The 26,625-nt window shown below is 31.4% G+C and overlaps 1 protein-coding gene, 1 long non-coding RNA gene and 1 pseudogene across 2 annotated transcripts; 1 reads left to right on the forward strand and 2 right to left on the reverse strand.

The window, feature by feature from the left end:
• Nucleotides 1-5,199: 5,199 nt before the first annotated feature.
• Nucleotides 5,200-9,276, forward strand: LOC114378991 (annotated as a pseudogene).
• A 1,724-nt stretch (nucleotides 9,277-11,000) lies between these two features.
• Nucleotides 11,001-14,663, reverse strand: LOC114377891 (serine carboxypeptidase-like). The gene is made up of 9 exons (XM_028336356.1): nucleotides 14,269-14,663; nucleotides 13,409-13,577; nucleotides 13,012-13,131; nucleotides 12,643-12,786; nucleotides 12,398-12,548; nucleotides 12,189-12,277; nucleotides 11,841-12,099; nucleotides 11,461-11,594; nucleotides 11,001-11,375 (listed from the first exon to the last, which is right to left on the reverse strand). Exons 1-9 carry the CDS (start codon nucleotides 14,592-14,594, stop codon nucleotides 11,253-11,255), a joined length of 1,515 nt encoding a protein of 504 aa, XP_028192157.1. The 5' UTR covers nucleotides 14,595-14,663; the 3' UTR covers nucleotides 11,001-11,252.
• A 7,428-nt stretch (nucleotides 14,664-22,091) lies between these two features.
• LOC114378617 lies at nucleotides 22,092-24,327 on the reverse strand. The gene is made up of 3 exons (XR_003659382.1): nucleotides 24,197-24,327; nucleotides 24,030-24,098; nucleotides 22,092-22,452 (listed from the first exon to the last, which is right to left on the reverse strand). It is a non-coding gene; the product is annotated as an uncharacterized LOC114378617 (long non-coding RNA).
• Nucleotides 24,328-26,625: the final 2,298 nt, after the last annotated feature.

Raw genomic sequence — 26,625 nt, forward strand, 5'->3', positions numbered from 1 at the left:
CCTATATATCTTAGACTGCGGTTGATATATATCCTCAACTTTCACTTTGGTTCGCCAAATAAATCTCACGTAAACAAACATTATATATGATTTATGAGAACAATTTAATTGCCTTTAAGAAGTAATTTCTTCTAAGAAATTTCTAAGCATTTTACTCATCACATCTTGCTGAGCCTTATCACACCAAGTATTAGTATTTTAAGATGATAAAATCAATCAGAGTGATTAATCTTGGAATATAGTACTGTATTAGACATCTTACGACTTCCACCAATATATTTTAAACTAATTATGGTTGAAAATGACGGCCAACACATTAAGGTTTGTAATTACCGCAAATCTTAGCCTATAAATATTAGGACTTTCTTCTCATATAAACAAAAATTGACAGTGTCTAATATCATGGTAAAATAATATCATTTACAAGCTGGTACATAAAAGTTGAAGTGTTAGGATTACTTACATTAATATAATCTTTATCCAACAAAAGTTAAACTGTACTGTTACTATAAATTTTGAAGGTCTATAATAACAATATACTCCACATATACTAGCATTTAATATATTCATAGTATATGTATCAATAGTTTGCGCTAGCTGACAGAATTATTTATCAGTGTTTCTTTTGGATCGGCCAAAATATATTATATAAGTAGAAATAAAACTCAGTACAAGTAATACTGATGAGAGAGATCAGAGAACAAAAGGAGATCACCCAACCACTCTGGTTAATCCCTATTTAGTTCAGAACAAAGAAAATATGGATTAACCAGAGCAACAACAAGGCCATCTCCAATCAACAAGTAAATAATATACAAGCTAGTCCCATTAACAGTGTAATATACAGTATTTTTAGTATAAATTCACAATATTAATAGTTCATTTTTCGTTTAAGAAAGACTAGACTAACGTAGACTAATTAAATTTCAAATCATTAATTAGTAAATGATAACTATTTTGTAATCCTCCGATTTAGGGTATTAATTAATTCTATTCTCATGTTAGTATTTTACTAACTCAACGCTTCAATCGTGAAAATGTCTTTTGTATTATTTTATTTTCCACTTTCGAGTTGAAAAACACAATGGGCCATCATCGGTCGAAATCGTTAATGATCAATTAATGATATTGATAAAAAAAAAAATTCAAGCTAATTATTTGAATAATTAAAGGACTGGTGTCATATATATAGTAGTCATTGACTCTCAAATAGCAGATATGCACACCAACTTTTCTCAATGCTTGGCAAACTAAGCTGGGAAAAGGATTTACAGCCTGTGAATTGTGATCGCCTAAATGCATTAATATAGTAATATTAATTAATACCAATTAATGTACAAAATTTAAGTATAACATTTTAGATATATATGACCCTTCAATCAAAATTAGTAGAATTTTTCTTGGTCGATACGAAATTAACATTAAAAGTTAATTAGAATGATTTCAAAAGTTTGCTTTATATTGCGCATACATAATTTGTTCTCAACTAAAAGCATTAATAATGAAACGAAATTAACATTAAAAGTTAATTAGAATGATTTCAAAAGCTAATTACTTGTCTAACTTTTCGTCCACTTGTATCCTCTTGTTGTGTGTCTTTAATTTAAAATACAATGCTGATTGATATTACATTAATTACATAAAGTTAAGGGAATAATATATAGTTAAACATGTGATCTAATTATAAAATTCATTAAATTGAATTTTGTCGGAGGATTTGCATCTTAGCGGCGAAATTTTCGTTTCTATTTATTTGTTATTTTAAAATCTTATTATATCCTTAAAAAAAGTATATGAAATGTCAAAATAATAAATAAGAGAGATAAAAACATATACTAAAAATTACAAATAGATTTTTTTTATAACAGATGAAAGTAAAAAACCAAATACAAAAGTCAAGGATGGAATTCTCAATAAATAAATAAAATTCTTGTAGTTAAAATTAATTTATGAATAATAATTTTTTACTTCTTCCGTTTAATTTTTTAACAAATACCTATAATATTAAGAAATTTTTTGAGAATCTCTCAACATTTTTGTCCTGACAATATAAGTTTATAATTAAAGAAATTTGCAAGCTAAAATCTAAATTAAATTCGCGGCGTAAATGTGTTGAATGATTGAAAAGGATAGAAGAGAAGGGTTTTTCAGAGAAAGAAAAAGACAGAAGAGAAAAGTCAAAACAAGTTCTCCTAAATTAAACTAAACTAAACTAATAAAGATTGAGGGACAGATATGTATATCCCTGCTGGCCCGTGATGATATTAAAACGAAAAAGAGAAATTATTGAACGTATCTATCTATCTATGTCACTTTCACTTTTTGGTTCAAGAGTTTCAAGGCTCGTAATTTTACTGGTAGCTTGAAACGTGGCCATGCCCATAGTGCTGACCCCTGAGGCTGTGGTCCCCACGATATGACACTTCCCCGCACGTGCATGCACGCTCTCAACACATCAATGTCCCAGAGCAATCAATAGTAGAATAGCATAGCTGCGACTGTAGTGTATGGCATTGGCATATATATCATCATAATATATGTGTATGATTGTTGGCACTTGGCTCTGGCTAGTAATGAGTAATGAGTAATGAGTAATGTGTAATGAGCAATGACCATGTTAGTAAAAAGTTAATATTCGTGTGTTGGTCAAACACTCAAACATCAAACATGCGTGTGTGTCCCATGACCTTCTATATATCTGCGTACACCTTTCAGGTGAAGCTAGCCAGTATTGCTTTGCTTCTCTTTCAATTCAATTCTTGTTTGATTTGTTTTATTTTATCTCTGAAGTAACTAATAATATATATATATGACTATGACATGCATAGAGGTTGATAAATAAAGGAGGGGTTGGTTGGTTGGTCATTAGTTGAGACTGAAGAAGAGAGCTTAGACTGGGAGCTATATATAGCTAGTGGTCGTGTGAATTCCCTGAGGCTGTGGCTGTGGCTGTGGCAATGGTCTAAGATATAGGGAAAGGAAAAAAGGACCAATCAATCAGTCACCTCATGCATATCTACAACAATTTGCAAATTGCTAAGATAGTTTCAAACCTCATTATCTATTCTCTTGACATATATTTCTTTACTAGTTTCCCTGTTTGACCTACAGTATTATTATAACTTGTGATAGATAGATTAAAGTTAATTAATTAACAAAGCTACCATGCATTTTACTGCTTGATTATAAAGATTTCCATTTGTTTGATGAGGTTGGTAAAGATGGGTTATGCAACATTGAATTTGAAACTAGCTTGCGAGCTAGCTACCCGGTGGTTAAGCATATAAGTGATGGATTAATTGGTTAATTAATTTAATAAGCACCATGGCTAACAAACACATACATAGTAGTCACATTAATGTAATAATTAGAGTTGTACAGCAATTTCGTGGTCATCAAATCAGTTTCCTGTTCGCTCTCTCTCGTTGTTCTCGTGACCTGACGTCATTCATCTTCTATGGGCACATTCAGCAATTTCATGATTATACATCAGTGTCTCTAATTTGCATTAGAGTTAGGTACTTTGGCGTTTCCCAGAAGCACAGTCCAATGAAAAGAGTCAAATTTTTATATGCTGTATTAATTAATGAGTATACAGTTAAACAATTAGAAGTAATCTTAAAATATTCAGCAAACAAAAAAAAAAGTAATCTTAAAATGTGATTTTTTAAAATAATTATTATAAAACTTAATAAATTTATAATGACAATCTATATGATTGAAGTTGGACTTACTAAGGACGTAGAAAATTATTTGTAATTATATTTTTTTTATAGATGATATAATTTGGATTGAAGAAATAAGAATCGGTTAACTCTAATTTTGGAGATAGACTTCAGAAAGAAACAAGGAGTTTTTTTTTTTTTTTCATTTGAGAAGAAATAAGATATCAGTTTTTTTAATCAAACACATCACAGTTTAAAAGAAAAGAAAAATAACTTAAAAATAAAGATGGAAGAAGATGTTGTATCATAAGTTTCATATATTAAATATCCGAGATTAATATTACAAAATAACGGAAAAATTAAAAAAGATGCTATACACATACAAATAAGGAGGTTAAAATTGAGGAGAGAAAAAACATAAAAAGATATTTGTAATCACAAAGTATTTATCAAATTCAAACAATTTTTTTTATTATATTGTTATATGTCTATCCTAGTAAATGTTTGAACTTTAAAGGGACTTCAAGAGAATAGAATGAGAGTGAAAAGAAAAGAAAAATATTTAAATAGATATATGACTACACAATATAAAGGACAAACCAAAAATAATTATATAAGAAGATATATTAATTTGATACGAAAAAAGGTAAGCAGTTATTTTGGACATTTACAATGAATGTCACTCAAATCACAAATGAGAAGTTCAGGTTGCATGATTTTTAATTTTGTGCAAAAGGAGAGAGAGAAAGAGAGATTATTAGAAGAAATTGTTAAAAAAAGATCTCACGGTGTATAATATTTATAAGTATCTCACCTAATAGATCAGAATTTTGTTGTTGTATGATTGAGTGAGTATTAAATATTTTTTATCCAATTTTTTTCCCAATTAAATTTTATAAAAAAAATTCCATTTTTGTTATTCTTAATTTTATTAAATGAAATTTCATCTAAAGATGTGGTATGGAGTATGGACTAATTGGATCTAGTCGGTAAATTTATTCAAAAGAGATTTTTTTTTTCAATTTTTTTATTATTTCATAATACCAAAATGTAAAAATTTCATTAAAAGAGAAGTAAACTTATCTCTATTCATCAAATCATAGTAAAAATCACGTTTTCGAGCAAGGATACAGGCCCAAGTCTGACAACCCTTGATCTGGAAAGTTAAGGTCCTGTGGCCGTTGGACTGTTGTTAGCTGCTAACAAAAAATTGTGTTTCCTAGTCGGTATTTTGTTGGCCCAGTCAACAACTTACAGCATGTTTGGATACCACCAAAATCATACACGACCCAATGAAACCGCGGTGAGGCAACGTGGTTTTACAATCGAATTTGATTCACCGCACGGCAAATTTACGTGGGAGGGTTGGTTTTAGAAACTTTTTACTGAATAGGGTCTGATTTATAAGAAATTAGGGGGGGTTTGTTTTCTACGTGGGTGCCGCCATTGACACCGGCGGGAAGCTTGAACCGTCAGTGGCAATGGCGGGATAGGGGCTGACTAGGAGAGAGGGGGAGGGGTGCCGCCAGCAGCAATGGCGGGATGGGGTAAAACAGGAGAGAGAGAGGTCCCGCCCTTGGAGCTGGCGGGACAGGTGAGAGCGGTACTGCCAACAGTGGTTGCGGGACAGGGGGAGAGAGGATCCCGCCAACAGTGGTTGCGGGATAGGCTTGGTCTGCACAAAACCAGCTATCTTCACGTGATATTTGAAGATACTATGATATTTGAAGATTCAAAAGACTTATTAACTCACTCTTTTCACTTTTAAATAGTAAAGACAACCTCTCTCTCCCCCTGATATTTACACACGTATACTATGATATTTTGCATCTTTACTATTTAAAAGTGAAAAGAGTGAGTTAATAAGTCTTTTGAATATTCAAATATCATAGTATCTTCAAATATCACGTGAAGATAGCTGGTTTTGTGCAGACCAAGCCTATCCCGCAACCACTGTTGGCGGGATCCTCTCTCCCCCTGTCCCGCAACCACTGTTGGCGGTACCGCTCTCACCTGTCCCGCCAGCTCCAAGGGCGGGACCTCTCTCTCTCCGGTTTTACCCCATCCCGCCATTGCTGCTGGCGGCACCCCTCCCCCTCTCTCCTAGTCAGCCCCTATCCCGCCATTGCCACTGGCGGTTCAAGCTTCCCGCCGGTGTCAATGACGGCACCCACGTAGAAAACAAACCCCCCCCGTAATTTCTTATAAATCAGACCCTATTCAGTAAAAAGTTTCTAAAACCAACCCTCCCACGTAAATTTGCCTCACCGCACCGCCGTTCCAAACATACCATTAATTTGCGTAGTCCAACCACAAAACACAACCAACCAACCAGAACAATTACTGTACAACAAGAGTTTGAGATTTTGGTGCAAATCCAACAATCCCGGGACCAAAATCTCAACTTGCACGCTACCCAATTTCCCAATTCAAATTCTCCTTCTGGGTCCCTGCATCTTGTCCCCAGAAGCCCCCACCTCTTCCAATTTTACCCCTCCCAACGACCTTCCAGCTCCAATGGCAACTGGGTGGCATGGCCCTCTTCTTCCACTTCGGCACCAACACCTTCACCGACTCAGAGTGGGGCACCGGCCACTCCAACCCCACTAAGCTCAACGCATCGCAGTGGATAAGGGTCGCAAAAGATTCAGGCTTTTCGCTAGTGATCCTCACTGTGAAACATCACGATGGGTTTTTCTTGTGGCCCTTGATTACACCAATTATTCGGTGCGTTCCAGCAACTGGAGGAACGGGAATGGCGGCGTCGTCGCCGAGCTCGCCTCCGCCGCCAAGGACGCCGGCGTTGGCCTCGGATTTTACCTTTCGCGGTGGGATCGCCACGAAGCATGCTATGGTGACACTTTGCGCTATAACGAGTTCTACTTGGCCCAAATGACTGAGCTACTCACTAGGTAACTAAATGAAGTAATTGTACCAACATGGCCTGACATGGTTGGTGGATAACTTTGTTTCATGACGTGCCATGGTTGGTAGATAATTTTGTTCCTTAAACATGGGATAATGGTTCAGTCCTTGGTCTGTGAATATGGAAAAACAAATGTTGGGAAAGTTCAACCCCTCAAATGGATCTTAGTAGCTCGGGGATTAGTCCTTAGCTTTCGGCTGAAGGATAACCTGATTCACCACAAAAATTAATTAGTTGTTGTTTTTATAATGTAAGGGGAAATGGGTTAAGAGTTTAATTTAATGTAAACTATCTTATAATTATTATTATAAAAGTTAATAAATTTAATATAGAAGTCAATCTCTGATCGAATAACATTGTAAAATGCCTTCACATTGTTAGTACATGGAGTATTTATTGATGTTAAATTGTTTTTGTACATATCCTAATTATGCTGGACTGGACAGCTTATAAGCTATTTTGATAAGCTTTTTCAAGCGTTTACATAACTGCATAAAATATGTTTAAATAAGCTCTTCCAAACATATCTTATTATGGCTTTGTGGTTTATCTTTCTATGTTAATAAGAATTTGAAATGGGTCTTCTCTGATTGTTGCAGTTACTGAATCTTATTTTCTTGAGTTCAAAGCTTCCACCTTATGTCCATAGTTAGGTTTGTTAATGTTCTACTATCTAGTTTGTTATGCAATGCACCTGTGATGGGTTAGCTGTTGATCTTACAACTAAAATTTATTGCAAACCTGTAATTTCTAGATTTTATAGGAAACAAACACACCTTCTGTAAAGTAAGATTGTATCTAAAGGGGATTAGGATCCTCTGCAGTTTGAAAATAAACTGCAGAGGGTGGGTGCAATTCTTGATCTTACCTGAGATCTCATGCAGTTTTTGGAAAACTGCAGAAGATCCATTTCTGTTGTTTCTCTACAGTATGAAGTTTAGTGTGTATCCAGTATGCACCCGTAATTTAATCTATGCTATAATCTTTATATCGTAACGTTTACTTGTTGATTGTTTCAAGGTTGGATTATCCTTGCACTCTTTAGAACCAAGCTTACTTCAGCAGAGCCTTTTTTTTCTCCTTAACACAAACAACTTGATCATTTTTTTTACTATCAAGAGTTTGATATTTATGAAGGATTTGAATAATTTTTTTGTTTTGCAATTAGCTGCCAATATTCATTTCATTTTTTATTTAATAATTAGTGCATTCAAACCAGATATGGAGAGATAAAGGACATTTTTCTGGATGGCACAAAAGGAGACGGAGAGACAGAAATGAATTATCTCTTTGATAGCTGGATTTCTCTGATTCATCAGCTCCAACCAGGGGCCACTAATTTTTCTGATTTGGGTCCGGACACAAGGTGGATCGGTAATGAATATGGTGCTGCTGGATCCACCTGCTGGTCTCTATACAACAAGACGGGCTGTGAAATTGGTTATATTGATAGCCAGTGAGTTCTATTTCGTACAAACACTACTATAGTTTCCCTTTTGAATGATGTTTGGTTTAAATGTTTATTTTATTGTCACCCAGCATCGCATAGATTATAATTACTGCTAATTGCATGGTGTATGAGCAGTGCTAAGCTTTTTTATAGAGCAATTTTGGAAGTCATGGAATTGGGTCTTTCTATTATTCATAGATGGGTATTCAGAGGATTGAGCTTACTCTGATTCAGCTGATTGATTGGTTTTAAATGAAGTTGAAGAATGTAAATTTCAGTCATTAGTTGTTTGTTGCATGTATCCATGGCAAGGCTTGAAAGTGTGGATGATCATGTAATGTAGACGTTTACCATTTTTTTGGTCATCTGACAGATACAATAGCGAGGGAGACCAATTTTGTCCTGATTGGATACCTGCTACATGTGATGTCTCTATAAGACCCAGTTGGTTTTGGCACGCATCAGAACAACCAAAGTCTGCAAGGAGTTTACTTGAGATATAGTAAAAATCAGTTGGAAGAAACTGTCAGCTGTTATTGAATGTGACACCAAACTCCTCAGGTCTTATTTCAGATGAGGATATTCAAATTCTTCAAGAGTTCACCGAACTTAGGAGGTCCATATTTTCTCACAATTTGGCTATAAATTCTGTTATTAATGGCAGAGCATAAGAGGGGGAATTCAAGAGACTCACTTTAGTCCCTACAATGTTCTTGAAGAAGGTATATACACATATTGGGCTCCCGGGGAGAACCAAACTAAGTGGATATTGTACATAGATCTCCAAGAACTAGTATCCTTCAATATTTTGCAATTACAAGAGCCTATTAACATGGGACAGAGGGTGATAGAGTTTCATCTTGAGGCTTTGAGCCTAGATGGTGTGTGGATGAGAGTTGTATATGGCACCACCATTGGATATCAGAGGCTGTTGCGGTTTCCAAAACTGAAGTCTCAGTATTTGAAGCTAGTTGTGGACAAGTTGCGCAGACCCGTTGATATCTTTGGAATCTACATGGATCCTGTTACCGTTTTGAGTGACCTTTCTGATAGAAAATCAGGAGCCTGTTTCAATGGAGGTCAAGTTCTTCAAACCACTAGAAACAGCAGTTACCTAAGTGCTACAATGTAAACTGTTTGTAATTGTAAAATTTGAAAACACTTTACATGGAAAATATACGTTTAATTTTCTTAGTTCCTTTGTAATTCATGAAATGTTGAGATTTTTTTTATCAGTCATGATGTTTTGAGATAAGCAGAAGAGAGATCTATCTCAATGAATTTGTATCTTCTTTTGCACTTTCCCCCTCTTTCTCCTTTTTCCTGAGTAGACATACCAAACAATACTGAGAAATGTTGAATTTATTTTCTAATACACTTATTATTATTGAGTGAAATTAATATGAAATGATATAGGTCGCATCTTCGCATAGCGAAGAGTCTCTGGGCAATATAGGTCGCATCTTTTATTCAATGAGTTTCATTTATTATTTAATAGGTTTCACATAAATTTTACTCAATAGCCTTTAGAAAGATTGTGATAAGAAGTGTATTTATTATTACCTTCTTTTATAAGGAGAATGCGAAAAAAATATGAAGTGCAAAATTTAATATTATCCTTGTATTTTCATTATTTAAAAGGAATTATATCTTAATTCATTTCTTTACAGCACTGCTGAACACAACCTTAATATTTTTTATATTTTTTAATTTAATTTATTTTAAAATGGTTTGTAACGGTATAAAACAACCAAAATATGTAAAAAGTTATGAAAATTTCACATCTAACTTTTTATTTTCCTTCTTTAAAACCAGTAGAATATGTAAAAAAAAAAAAAAGACCACCCAACCATATAAGTCAAAATATTTTGGTGGTTTAGAATAATAAGAAACCGTTTTTTCAAAAAAAAAATAAAAATTAACCATTAAAAATCATTACAAATTAATAAAATCATGAACACATTGAACAAAGAGAAACTAAAAATAATTTTTTGAAAATTTAAGGAACTAGTAAATACATTATTTTTTTAAAAATTAAAAATATGTTTAAGTAAAAAAAAAATCAAAACCTGTGTATTATGATTTAATGACGATATTTAACCCCAAAAATAAAAGAAAACTTAAATTTTAACTTATAATTTTTTTAGTTTTTATAATTTTCTTTTAATTTCTATAATTTAGTTATAGATTACCTTTTAGTCTTTACTAAAAAAAATATAAAAATAATTAATTATAAATTAGTTATAAATTATCAATTATTTTTTTTATTATAAATTATCTTGCAAAAAATTAGTTTTGTTAATATTTGTGTAGTTAATTTTAATTGATAATATTACTCATATTTTAATAATAAGAACTAAAAGAAAAATAAAATATAAAATATAATAACTAAAAACATCATGTTCAAGAATTAAAAGAAAATTAAAATATAAATTATAAAAACTAAAAAAATTACTTTCAAATTATAAAAAAAATTAAAATATAAAACTAAAAAATCGTACAGGAATAATTAGACCTAAGAAATAATTGAAAAGAAAGAAGGGATTATCTTCTTTCCATTCCCGCGAATTTTGAAGTGCGAGATGGGAGAAGAAGGAAGCCCACGAAGAGTAACGTGCTCGATTTTATCCATAGACCACACCGATATGTTTTACAGAGTCTGCGCCGTTTGCGAGAGAACTATTTCCAGCCCCACTTTCATCTGCCACCTATGCTCTTTTTCTTCTTTTTCTTTCTTCTGTAGATGTCTGTTACCACAGACACACAGCTCCTGCAATTCACCTTTTGAAACAAATGCTACGAAACACCAAATCGTTCCAAGTTTAGTCACCACATGTCTTTACTTTGGTTTAATTGTCTCCATATTGATGTTTCCTTTTTTCATTATTGTAATTTGTAATCGAACCTCATTTTCTAAGGTCATTGTTTTTTTTTTTTTTTTTGCCAATAGTGCTGCATATACTTGTTCAAGAATTGAAATTTGCTTTGATTGAAATCAGGTTACAAGTGTAAAGTTGTGCGTGATTTGGTGACAATGATAGATGATTAGTTCCAAATCCCTCAATGGTCAGGGATAAGAGAAACTAGAGAAAGAAAAAAAAAAGAAAAAAGAAAAAGAATTACATTCCACCCTCCCAGTATACACAAGGAAATGACATCAATATCTATGCAGCAATAGAGGGATGGTTTTGGTTTTTGTGCTGTGAGTGCATCATTTAGGAGAGACATTATCTCCACTCTTTGTCATTGTCAGTTTCCCTTGCATCCAGCTTCTTAGCATCTCAAGTGCAGCTTTTGGTTGATCCATAGGGACCATGTGACCAGCCTCGTATACCTGTTTTGTTTAGTCAAAAAATAATGTCACCAAAAAGTGAATTTAACAATGTCAGGATTAGCAATAGATGCCCTTGAACACACACCTTGAGGAAAGAGAGAGGTCCATGGCTTTTCAGCGTTCCTGCTTCTGCACCATCAACTAAAAATGGGACTGTACCAGACGCCCCAAATTGTTTTTGACCAGACCACTCCATTGCATTAACCCACCTTGAATTCCCTGCCCAATCACAAACACATTAAGAATGCTAAATGACCTCTCACTCTCAATCTTTGATGAAAACTTATTACATGGTCTTAAACTATCATGTCTCAGTCAATCTTCACGTAACATTCAAGTCTTATGTCATGTGAAAATTGACTGAGATCATGACTACTTGATGATCTAGAACTATGTAATAATTTCTCTTCTTTGACATGTCATTTTGGTTCCAATTCCAAATTAATTGAGTAGCTGCTGGTTTACCGAGCCAGTTGCATATGAGATCTTCTTCTCCAGCATACACAAGCACCTTGATTCCTTCCTCAAGGAGTGTGGGAATACCAACTTCCAGATTTCTCATCCAGTCTTGCATCATAGCACTATACACTGTGCTACTGCATGAAACGAAGTCCAAGTCCCCAACACCTAAAGCATCTCTCACTGTCTTCTTGTTTAAGAAATCCTCCATCACAGAGAAGTCATAACACAGATCTCCCACACATTTCTTTCTAATGTCATAGTACTGCAGTTAGAATAACAAAATGTGTTAGTAAACTCAAACTGCATTATTTTCATTCATCTTGGTCATACTAATGTTTTTCTATATCTTACATTTACATCGTCAGCGATGGTCATGATCCGATTGAATATCTTATTGCAAACATATAATGAAGATACGCATGTTTCTCCACCTTCAGTGCCTGACAAATGGAATGCAAATTAAGAGTGTCAGTGAACACAATTAATATCTGTCTAGCGCAATAAATTGGTAAATTTTTGTCCTGGTGAAAAGGGAAAAGAATTGAGGAAGTTATTCATACCGCAAGCTTCTATGGCCTGCTTGCATGGTGGGATCAACTTGTTGATGCTGTCATAATCAGCCTTTTTAATTAGTCCCCTGTCTAATGCGTAATCTGTATATGCCTGGTACTGAATTTCAGGATTGGTTAACCCATTGCCAATAGCAAAACCCTGTTTATATATGGGATCAACGGAATCAATACAATGAAGAAAAAAAACAATTAACCTTTCATAGTTATACTAAAAGTTATGAGATAGTAAAGACCTTTAGATTTATATGAATTCCTTCTTTTGCTTTGTTTCCTTGGTGAACCCTGGATGCAAGAGCTGGAATGTAGTGTCCAGCATATGACTCTCCAGTAATATAAAAGTCATTCTTAGTGAGCTGAGGGTGCTCCTTGAAAAATGCCTGTCATTATTGTAAAATTAAATGGATCCTATGATGCACAACGGCAGAGTCTAACATATAACTTGAAATTTAGATAGTATGTACACCATCCTGCATTTTTAATAACTAACCAAAGGTGAATCAAGTTTAACCACTCAATATGAGTAATTATATAACATACATAAATGAATGAGTTTGATTTTATTATGAAATACTTTTATTTTATCAGTTATCAAATAGAATTACCTGCAAGAAGTCATACAAATCATTGCTAACACCCTCTTCATCATGGCGAATGTCACTCTCATCAGAAGTATAGCTGAAACCCGTCCCAGTGGGTTGGTCTACAAATATAATATTTGATGCCTACAAAATGAGAAAACACCGTATTGATGCCAACAAGAAAACAAGCAGTGTATCAACTTTATTCTTTGAGCTAGTTAAAGTCTATAGTATAAGAGTAGACAGGAATATACATAATATCAGTTTGTTTGTTTGTGTTTTTTCCTTGTAGACACTCTGCATGGAATGAGCATAGCGAAGCACAAAAAATTTGACAGGATTTGTCACATGATTGTTATATGTGACTATGTGAGTGAGAAGTAAAGTGAGAAAAGGACAAGGGGAATTAATAGCTACGTACCTTGTCCCAGCCATAGTCATTCCACACAAGAGACAAGTTCTTGGTAAGCTGAAAAGGACCATTTTCGTAAAACAAAGCTAGTTCACTGCTGCATCCTGGTCCTCCAGTCAGCCATATGACAACAGGATCATTCTTACTGCTTCGAGATTCAAAGAAGAAGTAGAACATCCTGCAGATGATAAAGAGAAAAAAAAAAAAAGATTATTCAATTCAAAGTAGGACCACACATTAGCTATCTCCTAATTAATTATTTACTAAAAGATAAACATTTACTAATAAGCAACCTAAGAGGCTTCTGCATTATTAACTAACCTAAACCAGTACTATAGCTATGTGATGATAAATTTAGGCTGATTGAAATCCAACCAGAATATATAAAAATTATATTAGGTGTGCCTGTGATGTAGGCATGCATGTGTGACGCGCCAAAAAACTATGTAGGACAAGTTTTATGTTCATTCAATATTACTCTCTGTAGTCACTTAAAAATCAAATGTGAATAATTTTTAATTGAGTTAGCCAAGATTCCAATAACATGCAACTGCTTTTGTAAAACTGAATTAAGGGGAGGAAGTTGAACAACCGAACAACTATTTAAGTTAACCTTAATCAATCTTTTGTTGCACATTATTTGTTTCACATGGCATGGCTTCAATTATAGCTTACAAGAACTTTAACTTAGGTTACTTTTAACCAAAATATCCCTCTTCCTACTGGCACTTTACTTTTCCCACCTAACCGAATAAAGCTCTACGCAAGCTAAACAACCCCTTAAAATCACAGAAAAGAATTCTCTACCAAACTACCATACTTCTGATTTTGATAACAACCATTTTCTGAACATGAGTTTGCATCTTTACCTTGCAGCTTTGGAACGAGGAAGGCGATAATAGCCTGCATGGTGACCAAGTTCTTCAACAGAAGATTCTGAAGAAGCAGCAAGACTAGGGAAAGTGAAGCTCTTCTCCACAATGCTTCCTGACACAAAAAGAGGGTCATTCTCGAGTGTGTTAATGGGGTCTTTCGGGAACAGGTTAAGCCCTCTTATGAGTTTTTCTGCTGTTGAAGAAAAACGAAGGTCGTTGCTTGTGGGGTGAATTGGAGAGGAGAAAGAAGGTGGAATTGAGATGAGGAAGAGCAACACAAAAGACAGAGACATTTTGAGGAACCTTGACGATGATGCCATGTTGTTGTTGGAAAAAGTTTATGGCAATGGCTATGAATTTATAGTGCTCGCTACCTATGCAAACTGCTTTGGTTGTTACAAGTCTAGGGAAAAAAGTTGAGTATGGGAGGGTTAGCGGTTTCCTGCACTTTTCAAGTTCCTATTTTCTAAAATAAGTCTACATGCAAATAACTACTAGAGGTTTTAACTTTAGCATGAGAAAAGGAAGAAAAAAAAAAGTCTTTCAACCTTAAAATATTTAGTTCTCAAAATTTTTAAGAATAAATAATATATGTGTTAATATTATAAAGATTATTTATATTATTATTTAATTACAAATTAATTATCATATATAATAAATTTTTAAATATTATAATAACTATATTAAAATTTATATTAAAGATATATAATTTCTAATAGAGTTTAGTTAAACTTAATTATATGTATTAAAATCAAATTTTAATCCCAATTCTTCCTTGATTCTGAGCATATTTTTAGTATAATTTTTCATTGTATTCAAAGTTTATTGCTAATGGAAAGAATCTTATTATGATGTTAATGGAAATAATCTTAATGTGATAGCTGGTTCAAAGAATCGAGACTTGTGAGAATAATTTGGTGTATGATTGAGGAGTTTAAGATCATAATTACGTTGATATCGAATTAAAAAGAATTTATTATTAACCAAAGAATCTGATTCTGTAGCTATAACAACAAATGATCCTAAACATGCTAATAAATACATTGATTATATAAGAAATTAATATGAAAAAATTATCCAAAAGAAATATGTATATATTTGTTATATAAAGTATATAAAAATGACTGAAAACTCTTTCTACTTAAAAATAAGTTACATTTCAACGCAAAGATAATTTTCATTAAGTGACATTTTAGGTTTACAATGAAACATTAAATTTTTATTTCAATTTTCCCCAAATAAAAAATAAATAATAAAAATAGTTCAATAAAAAATTTTCACCCGTGAAGTTATTTATTTATTTTCTTAATTATTGTGAAAAAAACCTTAAATGTTACTTGATTTAAAATGGAAAGAGTAAATTTTTAATTAAGAGTATTTAATAAACTCAATTGAATATTCCTTAATATTTTTTTAGGGAAAAATATTCCTTAATCTATATCATTAGAACATTGGGAATTTTACTACCCTCTTGATTTAGATATTTTGTAAAATTAACTTCGATATAATTAATTTTAAATCGGTATACACAGTTGATAGTTGTATTTAAATTGATTTTAGTTACAGATCTTATATTAAAATGTATGTTGGGAAATTAAGTTTGACCTTGAAGCTTTTTTTTTTATGCTAAGTTTGACCCTGAAGCTGTAACGCTAATGGGAACTTTAATCTTATTTCAAAACATAATATATATATATATATATATATATATATATATATATATATATATATATATATATATATATATATATATATAAAATGGTGACAAATTAGTTTTCGAAAGATAAAAAATTTAAATTTAATCTTAAATTTATAAAAAATATGAGAAATATAGTCTTACAAATAATTTAATGACAAATTGATCTCTAAAATTAATAATTTAATATTAAATTAATTCTCAAAAAATATAACTTATTATCAAATTGATCATTCAATATTATAACTTAATAACAAATAATCTATCTAAAAGAAGGGAAGAAATTAGTTTATCATACGTTTTACACATTGAGGGACTAAATTTTTATTTTTTATCTTTTATAAATCAATTTGTCATCATATCATATCTTTCATAACAAATTTAATTGTTTATTTTATATATAAGGTTTTATTTTATATAGAGTTTTTTTAAATATATGATAAAAAAAATTGGTTTAATAATAGTTTTTGCCATTAAAAAAACCTATATAAAATAAAATCTTGTCAAATGCTCTGATAATGCAAAGAAAAGATTCATCGTTAATTGTAATGAACTTTTATTCTTTAAATTATGCTTTAAAAAATAGATGACATTTATTTTACCCTCAAATATATATCCAGTATTGAGATTGTAAAATGATTTCATGTTACCAGATTTCATATAGATAATTATTGGTATTTTTTCACGATGATATACCCTTATTGACATTTATATTTATATAACTAAACTTTTAAACTGATACTTAGATTAAATTTAATGTTCATAAAACATATTTAATAAAATAAGTATATCAGAACTTGTTCTTGAAGTATGTAGAATTATAGATATCTTTTCAGACACATTAATAACTTTAATCAAATCAATGAACAGCTATTTTTCATTGCTAAAGCCTAAAAGTAAGGGACTGATGACCCAGTTAGCATGTCTTGCAAGTGTGGCCTTCTTTCAGTACATTTTTCATATTGTATGACGAATAATGATAAATAATGGAACGGGTTCTGTCTAATCTATAATAATTGTTGGAAGAAACAATTATATAATTTCTTCATGTTTTATTCCAAGGCTTTTATAATTGTTGGAATAAACAGTTATGGGGCTAAAAGATCAACAATGTTTCTTGAAATACCTTTTATTCGGGCTAAACTACTTATCGTGTGCCTCATCTGTCATGAAATTATGTCAACACGCACAGGTCAATTAGAAAAAAAATAGAAGTATGATCCTAAGTATGGAGATTAATATCCACACAACACAATTCTTGTAAGACTCAATCCTGTATTTGTGAAGCTCGTAAAGGAGCTTGGAAAGTGTAGCGTGTAAGATATGATATAGTGGTGACTTAAATACATGCACACGCAATATTGACTAAATATGAAGAAAAAAAAAACGAAGAGTGTGCTCAACAGTCACCTTTCATGAACAGCACTTTCATTTTTATTTTTTTTTTCCAATTGATTATGCTATAATATAATTGAGTGGCGTACAAGACTATCAACGTCTTTAGAATAAAAATAGACCGGGATACCTACCCTATTAAATATTCATCCTTGTGTGTGAATTATCAACATATACGCTTTGTAAAAATAAAAAGGCAGTGAATTTTTTTAGCTAAATTTAAACAGTGTTTGACTCTTATGCAAGATGCCATTTTGATATAACAGGTTGGAGAAGCGTCTTAACTAACTCATCCCCACTTTTTGAAGTGTTTCCATTTTTTTATGAAATAATTAGGGATGATAAAGTGTATTTGGATTTTATGGATATTCGTAAAAATATTTGTGAATAGGATAAATATTTACTTATAATATTGGGGTTGTGTACAAGATGAACATATACTTATAAATTTAAGCATATATGAATATGAGTACGGATATTATAAAACCAGATATATATATATATATATATATATATATATATATATATATATATATATATATATATAATTTTTTGTAAAAAATAATTATATTTTTATGATTAATACGTTAAGTCTCTAATTCCTAATAATATCACTATCAAAGAGTAAAAAACATTAAATTTTTAATTAGAGTTTTTATTAAGCGATTTGAACATGACCTTTAACAATCGTTGGATAATTATCTTTATAATTTTGTTTATTTAAAACTTGAGTTTGAACAAACCAGTATTATATTTGCTTATTTTTTAATATTATATGTGTATGCTTTTAATACCACGTTTAAATTATTTAAGAACGAATTTTTACTATAATTGTAGTAATTTTTTTAATTAATTTTTTTATTGATTTATTATTATTAACCTTATACACAAGTAAAGTGTGGATCGTAGGGTGCAAATATGAGTATATATGTACTCAATGGGTATGGGTATGAGAATTAAAATTATTACTCGCATGAATATAAAACCAGGTAAGAGTATTGTTTTTAAAACGCAAGTATGAAGATAAATATTATAAGACTCTATCGAGACTTTATCCATTATCATTCCTAGACGTACTATCTCTTTATCTCTCTCTATATTAACTAAGAGAGATTCACTTACGCCAAAAGAAACTTTTTTTAAATTTACTTTTCATCTCATCATTCATTTTCTTGGTATCTAATGAGTGTAAGAATTTAACTAGTTATTCCTTGTAACCTACATTTATTTTCACCACTTAGGCCTACTGCTATTATAAAGACTTTTCAGCCTCATTATGATTATTGGGTCACTAGTTGCAAGAGTTGCATGATTGATGTAAGGGCATTGTTGTTCTTATTACCAAAATTGTTATTAGCACAGTCAACCATAACAATTTGATTATTTACCTTTTTTCTACATCCCAAATCCTTTTCTTTTCCTCTCTCACTTTCCTTTTCCTATTTCACAACACCCTTAACCCTTTTCCCTTCCTCTCTCATTTCTCCATCATTTCTCCACCTCTTCTCTATTCTCTGTCAAACCATCCAACTTGGTAAAAATAAAATTTACACGACAGAATATGATTTTGTTGTGTTAAACAGATAGCAGAATCGTGATTTTATTTTATTTTTTTTTAATTTTTCAAACACACAATGAACTTATGATTTTATTGTGTCGAATTTCAGACAATGGAATCATGATTCTATTATTGTCTGAAATTCGATATATAACAAAATCATGATTTGTTGTAAAAATAAGGGTGGTAAAAAAATAATACAACAACATCACACTTACGTTGTATAACTACCAATATACAACGGAAAAATGTTTCGTTTTACAAATAAGGGTCAAAAGATAATAATGAAATCATAATTCTATTATACACTTAATGAAAACATGATTTCGTTGTTAATATCTTTTTCACCCCATTTGAAAAATGGAAATTTCATGCCAGGAACAATTTAGAAATACCATAAAAAGACACCCACCTAACTAGTACCGATAGCAATTCCCTTGATATTCTAGCAGAAGCCTCAAACTGCTAAATTTACATGTGAAGAGCACACAAAAATGATTACAAAGATGTTAATATCTTTACGAAGTACAAACTAATGTCACGTTGGACCCTACCATGCCTCGTTGTCATGAACCAATCCTTGCATTAGGTAGTTGAAGACCGTTTTCTTGTTGACAACAAGAGAAAATATGGCAAGATATATTGAGTCAAGTTGGTCTTCCTTTGTTAGTGTATTAAGAAAGAATTTTTGTTTTGCAAAAATTATAGTATTTATAACAAAAATATTATTTATATAACAAATTTTAAACAGAGAGATAAACAGAAAAAGAAAGAGGAAAGAGATAAGTATGAAATATAATTATGTGATAGAGAGCTATAAAGAAAAAAATATTATTGCATAAATTGTTGGAAGAATAACACGTACAACTTAGCTTATAACATGATATTAATAGTCAAAAATAACTCAGGTGCACTTATGTTACTTTTTTATGTAATATATTATGTCACTTAGAAAGTTATAATTCTATTTATTATATTTTCTAGAAAAATTATAATTTTATTTATTATTATCTCATTTAATATCAATCATCAAGTGTATAGATCAACTAACACAAGATTGTCAAGGAGGTTTAGCTCACTTAATTGAGTGAAATGCATGACTTATTTAAACTCTCTGAAAGTCTATGATTTTCACTTATAAAAAAATTAAAGTAGAATTATTCCATCTTAATTAATAATGTTGAATATTCATATTATGAGCATATAATTACATTAAATACTATCTCTATCAAAAAGTATCATCTTATTATTCAACCCTAAATTTTAGAAGTAACTTTCACTACTAAAAAAATGTTTTTCACGATTGTTTTGAGAGACTTTTTATAACAATTTTCAATCGTCTTTGAAGTTGCAGTTGTAGAAAGTTAAGACTTTTCACGACAGTTCTGAAATCGTCTTAGAAGGTCAATTTTCTAACACGATTCTTGATAAAGTCGTCTTAGAAATTGTTTTCTAAAAAAAAGATGTTTCTAAGACGGTTTTTGGGAAAACTATCTTAGATTTTTTAAAAAAAAAATTAAAAATTGAGAATTTTAAGACAATTTTTGAAAAAACCATTTTAGAATGTTTTTTTTAAAAAATTAAAAAAAAACTAACAATTCTAGGACGGTTTTACTAAAAAAAATTGTCTTAGAATGCAAACTTTCTAAGACAATTTTTCAAATAATCGTCTTAAAATATTTTTTTTAAAAAAAATTAAAAAAATTGAGAATTCTAAGACAGATTTTTGAAAACCGTCTTAGGGAGACAGTAGAATTTCTAAGACAATTTTTTCCAAAGAACTGTCTTAGAATTTCTTTTAAAAAAAATAAAATAGCTGCAAGTAGATAAAACAAATAGCCGCAATTTTGACTTGATGAATCTACATTTCGGATTTTGCATAGAATAATTCTTTGAACATCTTTAATGTTTTCTCACCAATTCTTAAAAAAAGTACTAATAATAAGTATCCAACATTATTGGAAAAGTAAAATCCCAAGAGTTTTTAATATAATATTAAATTAATCATTATGAAATTTCAACAACATAAAGGATAACAATAACCAAGAAACATGAATAGCATATCAATGCATGACATAGTGAATGGTCATGATCTTTAAGTCAGGTGCAATCTCTTATTCTTAACTTTCTTAGGAGATTCAAATATCCAAGATATTTAGGAGTGATGTATCTACAATATAAGAACAAATAATCATCAAGTTTTCACTGGAACCATTCCAACAAAAATCATTTAAGACCACAATTAAGAAAGAAATTTCACTTTTGTTACTTTGTATGCAGTATCATTGCAATTTTGCAATATATGATTTCCTAACATACATTCACAAAGCCTGGAAATTCTAAATTCATTGTGTATACTCTGCTAAAGGCCCATAAATTTTGGGAATGACAAGAAACCAAACTTGAGTTTCCAAAAAGAGCATAGTAGCACACAAACAAAAGTCTTACAAATACCATATGGTTCCCAGAATATAACAATGACCACATTGCTATTTTGTATGCATGTTAGGATTTTAATGTACAAAGGTTGCTTAATCTTTTCATTCCATTTAATTATTTAAATAAACATACAGGAAAAAAAAAGTATGGAAAGGTGCGGGCAAAGAGTAATTCGAGTTGAAAAACTGTCTTGTGTATGACTTATGCAACTTGCATAACAAGGATTAACTTGAACCTATCAACTTCTATGTCTGATATTTATTAAACCAGTTATCACAAAGGGTGAGCAGGGCACCACTAGAACATAAATAATAGGAAAATTGAAGAACTTGTATAATTTTTAGGTGATAAACTTTTTGGAAGTTTTAAATCATAACAGAATTCAACATCTCTCTTGTAGCTATACCCATCAATGTCCATATATGAAATAGCACCAATAGGTATGGCTTTGTAACAACATCAATCAACATAATTATAGAGAGAATACTACTTATTTGGATTTTGTCATTTTGGCTTATGGTTTGTTGGAAAGAGTGAACTAGTGCATAGAACTATAAACATGTTGACCATAGGCAGAAAAAAAATCAGTTAACTTGCAATCCCAGAGGAATTGAAAATCCATGTACTAGAGTGGAGGAGGAAGGAGGAAGGTTTGGTACCAAGTAATCAACTTACTTGACAAAGATAAATCTAGGTATTCCCTCTTCCTCCTAACATTCCTTCATGAGATTCTCCTAACAGTCAATTTTGTGTGGCTGTCACAGTAGCAATTAACTCAGAAACTCAATGATAATGTATTGAACTAAAGGAAACATTTAATAGTAAATTGATCTTATTAGCCAACATTGATCTGCTTATTTTGTGTTTGCAAATTATTAACATTGTTCAGTTCCTAACCAGAGGAAAAATGGTTCACATACAAGGTAATAGTGGTCTCAAGGAGAAATGTTTAAACATTTCAAGGTCAGAACAAATGCAAATGAAACTACAAACCAATCCTCCTACAACTAGATGATCAAGCATTCATATGGACTCCACAGGTGTTTCTGCTATCCATCTCAACATAGCCATTCATATGGACTCCATAAGCCTAATCTTTGAAGAGAAAAAAACTGGTTAACAATGTTATAACCAATAAGAGCTTTAGGATATCAAAATACAGGTTAAAGATGAAAAGTTATTAAAAAAAACATGAGCTTTAGGATATGAACTAGACTACCAACTAGAAAGCCTATTGAAAAACAAATAATGTGTGCTTGTGCCAAATTTTCTTGAAGACAAATAATCATTGTGGCTAAAAATGATTTTCTACCAAAACAATAAATTGTGGCTAAACATGCTTTAGAAGAGAAGATGTGAGTACAAAATATGATAACAACACAAGACCTGGGTAGAATTCACAGTGTCACAATGCTTGCATGGTGGACCATTGACTTCAATAAGGAAATCACGGACTTGAACCAAATAGGACACGCATTATGTGCAATTAAATGGGAAACTAACTACTTTATCAAAGCACACACTCAGCCTAATGTTCTTTGGGAACAGGTAAGCAAGTGCAATAGACAGAGATTGAGTTCTTTTGGTTGGTCACCAATTTTCATCTGCTTAAGTTAATTATTATATATAGTTCTATACACATGTTTCCTAATTAAGACCATATTAAGTTCTTCATTATTATTTGACAACATTGCCATTATTTATCATTATTATTCTATTTCAAATCTACAAGTATCATTTGGTTTGACAAACTACTTTCATGTGAGGAAATCAATAAACTTTTTGATAAGTATATATACAAGAAAAAAGATAAAATGAACTAAACTTCCCCCATAAGTTAAAACTAATTTATACACATCAATTTTTATAAAAAAAAAAAAATTCATGTAACTTCAAAAATGGAAGTGTGTATGTTGATTTTAAATTATGAAAGAAGTTTGATTTATAATTGAAAAGGTTATCCTAACAAAACCTTCAAAAGTATTATTACTCTAGTATTGAATGTTAAGCATGCTTATGGTAATGTAAGATATTTCTTTGCTATAAGAAATTTCAAGTGGGAGATGGAGTTTCTGATCATTACTGCTAGGAGCGTGCTAAAGACATGACAACTTCAAGAGGTGCTACAAAATTGATGAACAACACCCTGGCTCAGATTTGGTAGGTGAAATTGCTACTACATTAATTGTTGTAGCTATAGCTTTCAGGTCCTACAACTCTTCTTACTCTAATCTCGTGCTAGTTCATGCAAAACAGGTGAGCAATCACATTCATAGCACTTGAAAGGAATAATAAATGAAAACTAGAGCAAATACTAAATGCCCCAAAATAATATTAAAACAGTTGTAAAATAAGTTTGACCTTACATATCTTTGTTCAGTTAGAGCTTGCAGGCACAATTTATTTCTATTTCATAGTTAACACTATTTCATCTATTTAAACACTAGCTATATTGCATTATATTTTGAGTCTAGTGTTAATCCAATGGATTAGGACTTTCTACAAACTACTAAGCCCACATATATGACCCAACAATCATTCCAAGGCTGACCCATGCATATAACCCAGACCATAAAAATAAAGAGTACAAATTAGTAAATCAACCCTGAAACATAGAGGAAACTAAAAAAATCATTAAATATAGAGACAGAGGGGGAGAGAAAATACATCATGCGAAAAGATCTTAGGCCAGCTAGGGGGTGTCCTTTTGTAGGGCAAAGCAGAAGAGGATATACCCTAATTGGAATCAATAATAGGAAAAATCAAATGTTAGTTTTAAATAATAATGAGAATGAAGAGAATGGATTTGATGATAGAGATGAAAGAATGAATACAAATCTACGGCTATGCATACGACCCATGGTTGGTGGTTGTCACTCGCTTGAAGTTGCGCTTCTTTTGATTAGGTTGCGACTACGAAACTCTCTTCTACCCACTCCACCACTCTAAAACCCTAGATTGTGTTCACTTCTATTTATTTATTTATAAAAGAAACAAACACTTTGTTATAAGACGATTTCCATAAAATTGTCGTATAATAGTAGTTTTTAAGACGGGTTTTTGCAAAACCCTCATAATTGGTTGTATTTATTTACAAAAATGTTACTGTATTTTTTTAAGACGATTTTTTATTAATCAATGTAAAATCAACGTCTTAAAAACTCATTTTTCCAATAGTGTTTAAATGAGTGATCACCAATTAAAAAAAAATATTTTCATCATAAAAAATCTAATCTTTACTCTTAAATACCTTAAAGAATATATAAAATTATATTTTATTTTTATACTCATTTCATATTTTATCATAGAGACGATTACATGTATTGTTCTTTTGGTGGATTATAGTGAGACAATCTGGTATGTATTGCATTTTTGTTCTATTGGAGATATAACTCTGATTGTTATATATACTTGTAATTTGCACAACTTGTGCTTTATGAAATAAAATGTCTTATTGGTGATAAAAATAAATAAACTTAAAAATAATAATAAAAAAGTAATTTAATTACAGAAATCAGACCAATATAAACAAGTTAAACTCGAGTTTCTTATTTTCAAACAAGCTAAATCTTATATTTCAAACTTGGCTTGCATAAATAAACTAAAGAATGAAGCTTAAACCGTAGTCTTAACACAAATCAACCTGAATTTTAGGTATCTATCTTGACTAGCCAGAGACTCGTTTGTAACCGTTAAAAGAATTGGACTTTTCATTTTGCTAAACATGCTTGACCTTGTGTTATCATTGCTTGTTTTCAACTTCACGAATTCTAGGAGCATATGTTCCATGAGTTGCTGGTTAATTTAAATAAATAAATAAAAAAAAGCCCCTCTAGGCTCTAGCTACCCCCTTTTTTCTCGAGGGAATAATAAAAGAAATAAGCTAATATTTTGCTTCATCCAATTCTGGAATACATAAGAACAAATATGGATAAAGTAACTTCTACACTTAACCTCACATACTTTAAAACTCTAGTACTTCAAGATCTTCAGAGTAATTTAAGATACTGCTCATCCTAGTATCATCTTTCCCAGTACTAATCTAAATATGACAAGAAGAATACTAACCTGCCAATATCTTTCTAATAAATACACTAGGCCCAAGCCCAGGGCACAAGATAGAGAGGTTGCAAATAAGAAAGTCTAAAATGGAATACTAACCTATTAATATCTCTCTAATATTAATTACACCGTGGGTTTTTTTAACACAGTGGTTAATTTAACTGCAAGGTAAAAAGATCCCTACTACAAGGAAATGAATTAAAATACAAATACCTCTTCTGTGGATCCAACCCTTTATAATTTACCCTTTCTTTCCTGATAGCTTCTGTAAGCTGTGAAGCTGTCTCACAACTGTTGCAGTTATTTTTATCGTCCAATGTTTATTGTTAACTTTTTTTGTAGCAGTGAAGACGTATCAACTTCTATCTCTTCTATGTCTTCAAAATCAATTGCCATGTCAACAACATCATTTACTACTTCCTCAATCTCTCTTGCCTGAAGAAGACGTATGAAAAATATAAATTAGATAAATGCATTCTCAAAATCCAAAACTGAAACACATAGTTAAACGTTTTAAACACGTGAAATACTCTAAAAAAAAAAAAACTTCGTACCCCATTGTCCAGAGGCTCTTCGCTATGCGAAGGTATGGGGGATGGATGTTGTACGCAGCCTTACCCTTGCATATGCAAAGAGGCTGTTTCCGGATTCGCTATGCGAAGGTATGGGGGTGGGATGTTGTACGCAGCCTTACCCTTGCATATGCAAAGAGGCTGTTTCCGGATTCGAACCCATGACCAACAAGTCACCAAGGCACAACTTAACCGCTGCACCAGGGCTCGCCCTCTTCGTGAAATACTCTCATTTGATCAAAATTAGTAGACCCAAAATACTGAAAGTTGAAACTGAGGTCACCAAAACAGAAAGATAAAGATTCAGTTTTAGTTCGATGCCATTATATTCTGGTATTTATAGTGAATTAAATAGTAAAAAGATTGGCATCATTTATATCAGTTCTATATTTATATGTAGTCATATGCTTTTATAAGTTGGTACCACTTTTATATGTTCTATTCACAAATTATGGTTCTGTATGCTTGAAAAATTAAAGATGGTTTAAAACAAAAGCTCGGGACTTCGTCATTCTTTAAACGTCACACACAATCAAACCATCCATTCTCAAAGCATTACTAATTAATAATGCCAGCTCATTTTTACAGAAGGTGGTCTAAACTCTAAAATGTAATGAAGCTTAGGCCTC

Source organism: Glycine soja, chromosome 12 (genome assembly GCF_004193775.1).
Source record: "Glycine soja cultivar W05 chromosome 12, ASM419377v2, whole genome shotgun sequence".
NCBI lineage: Eukaryota > Viridiplantae > Streptophyta > Magnoliopsida > Fabales > Fabaceae > Glycine > Glycine soja.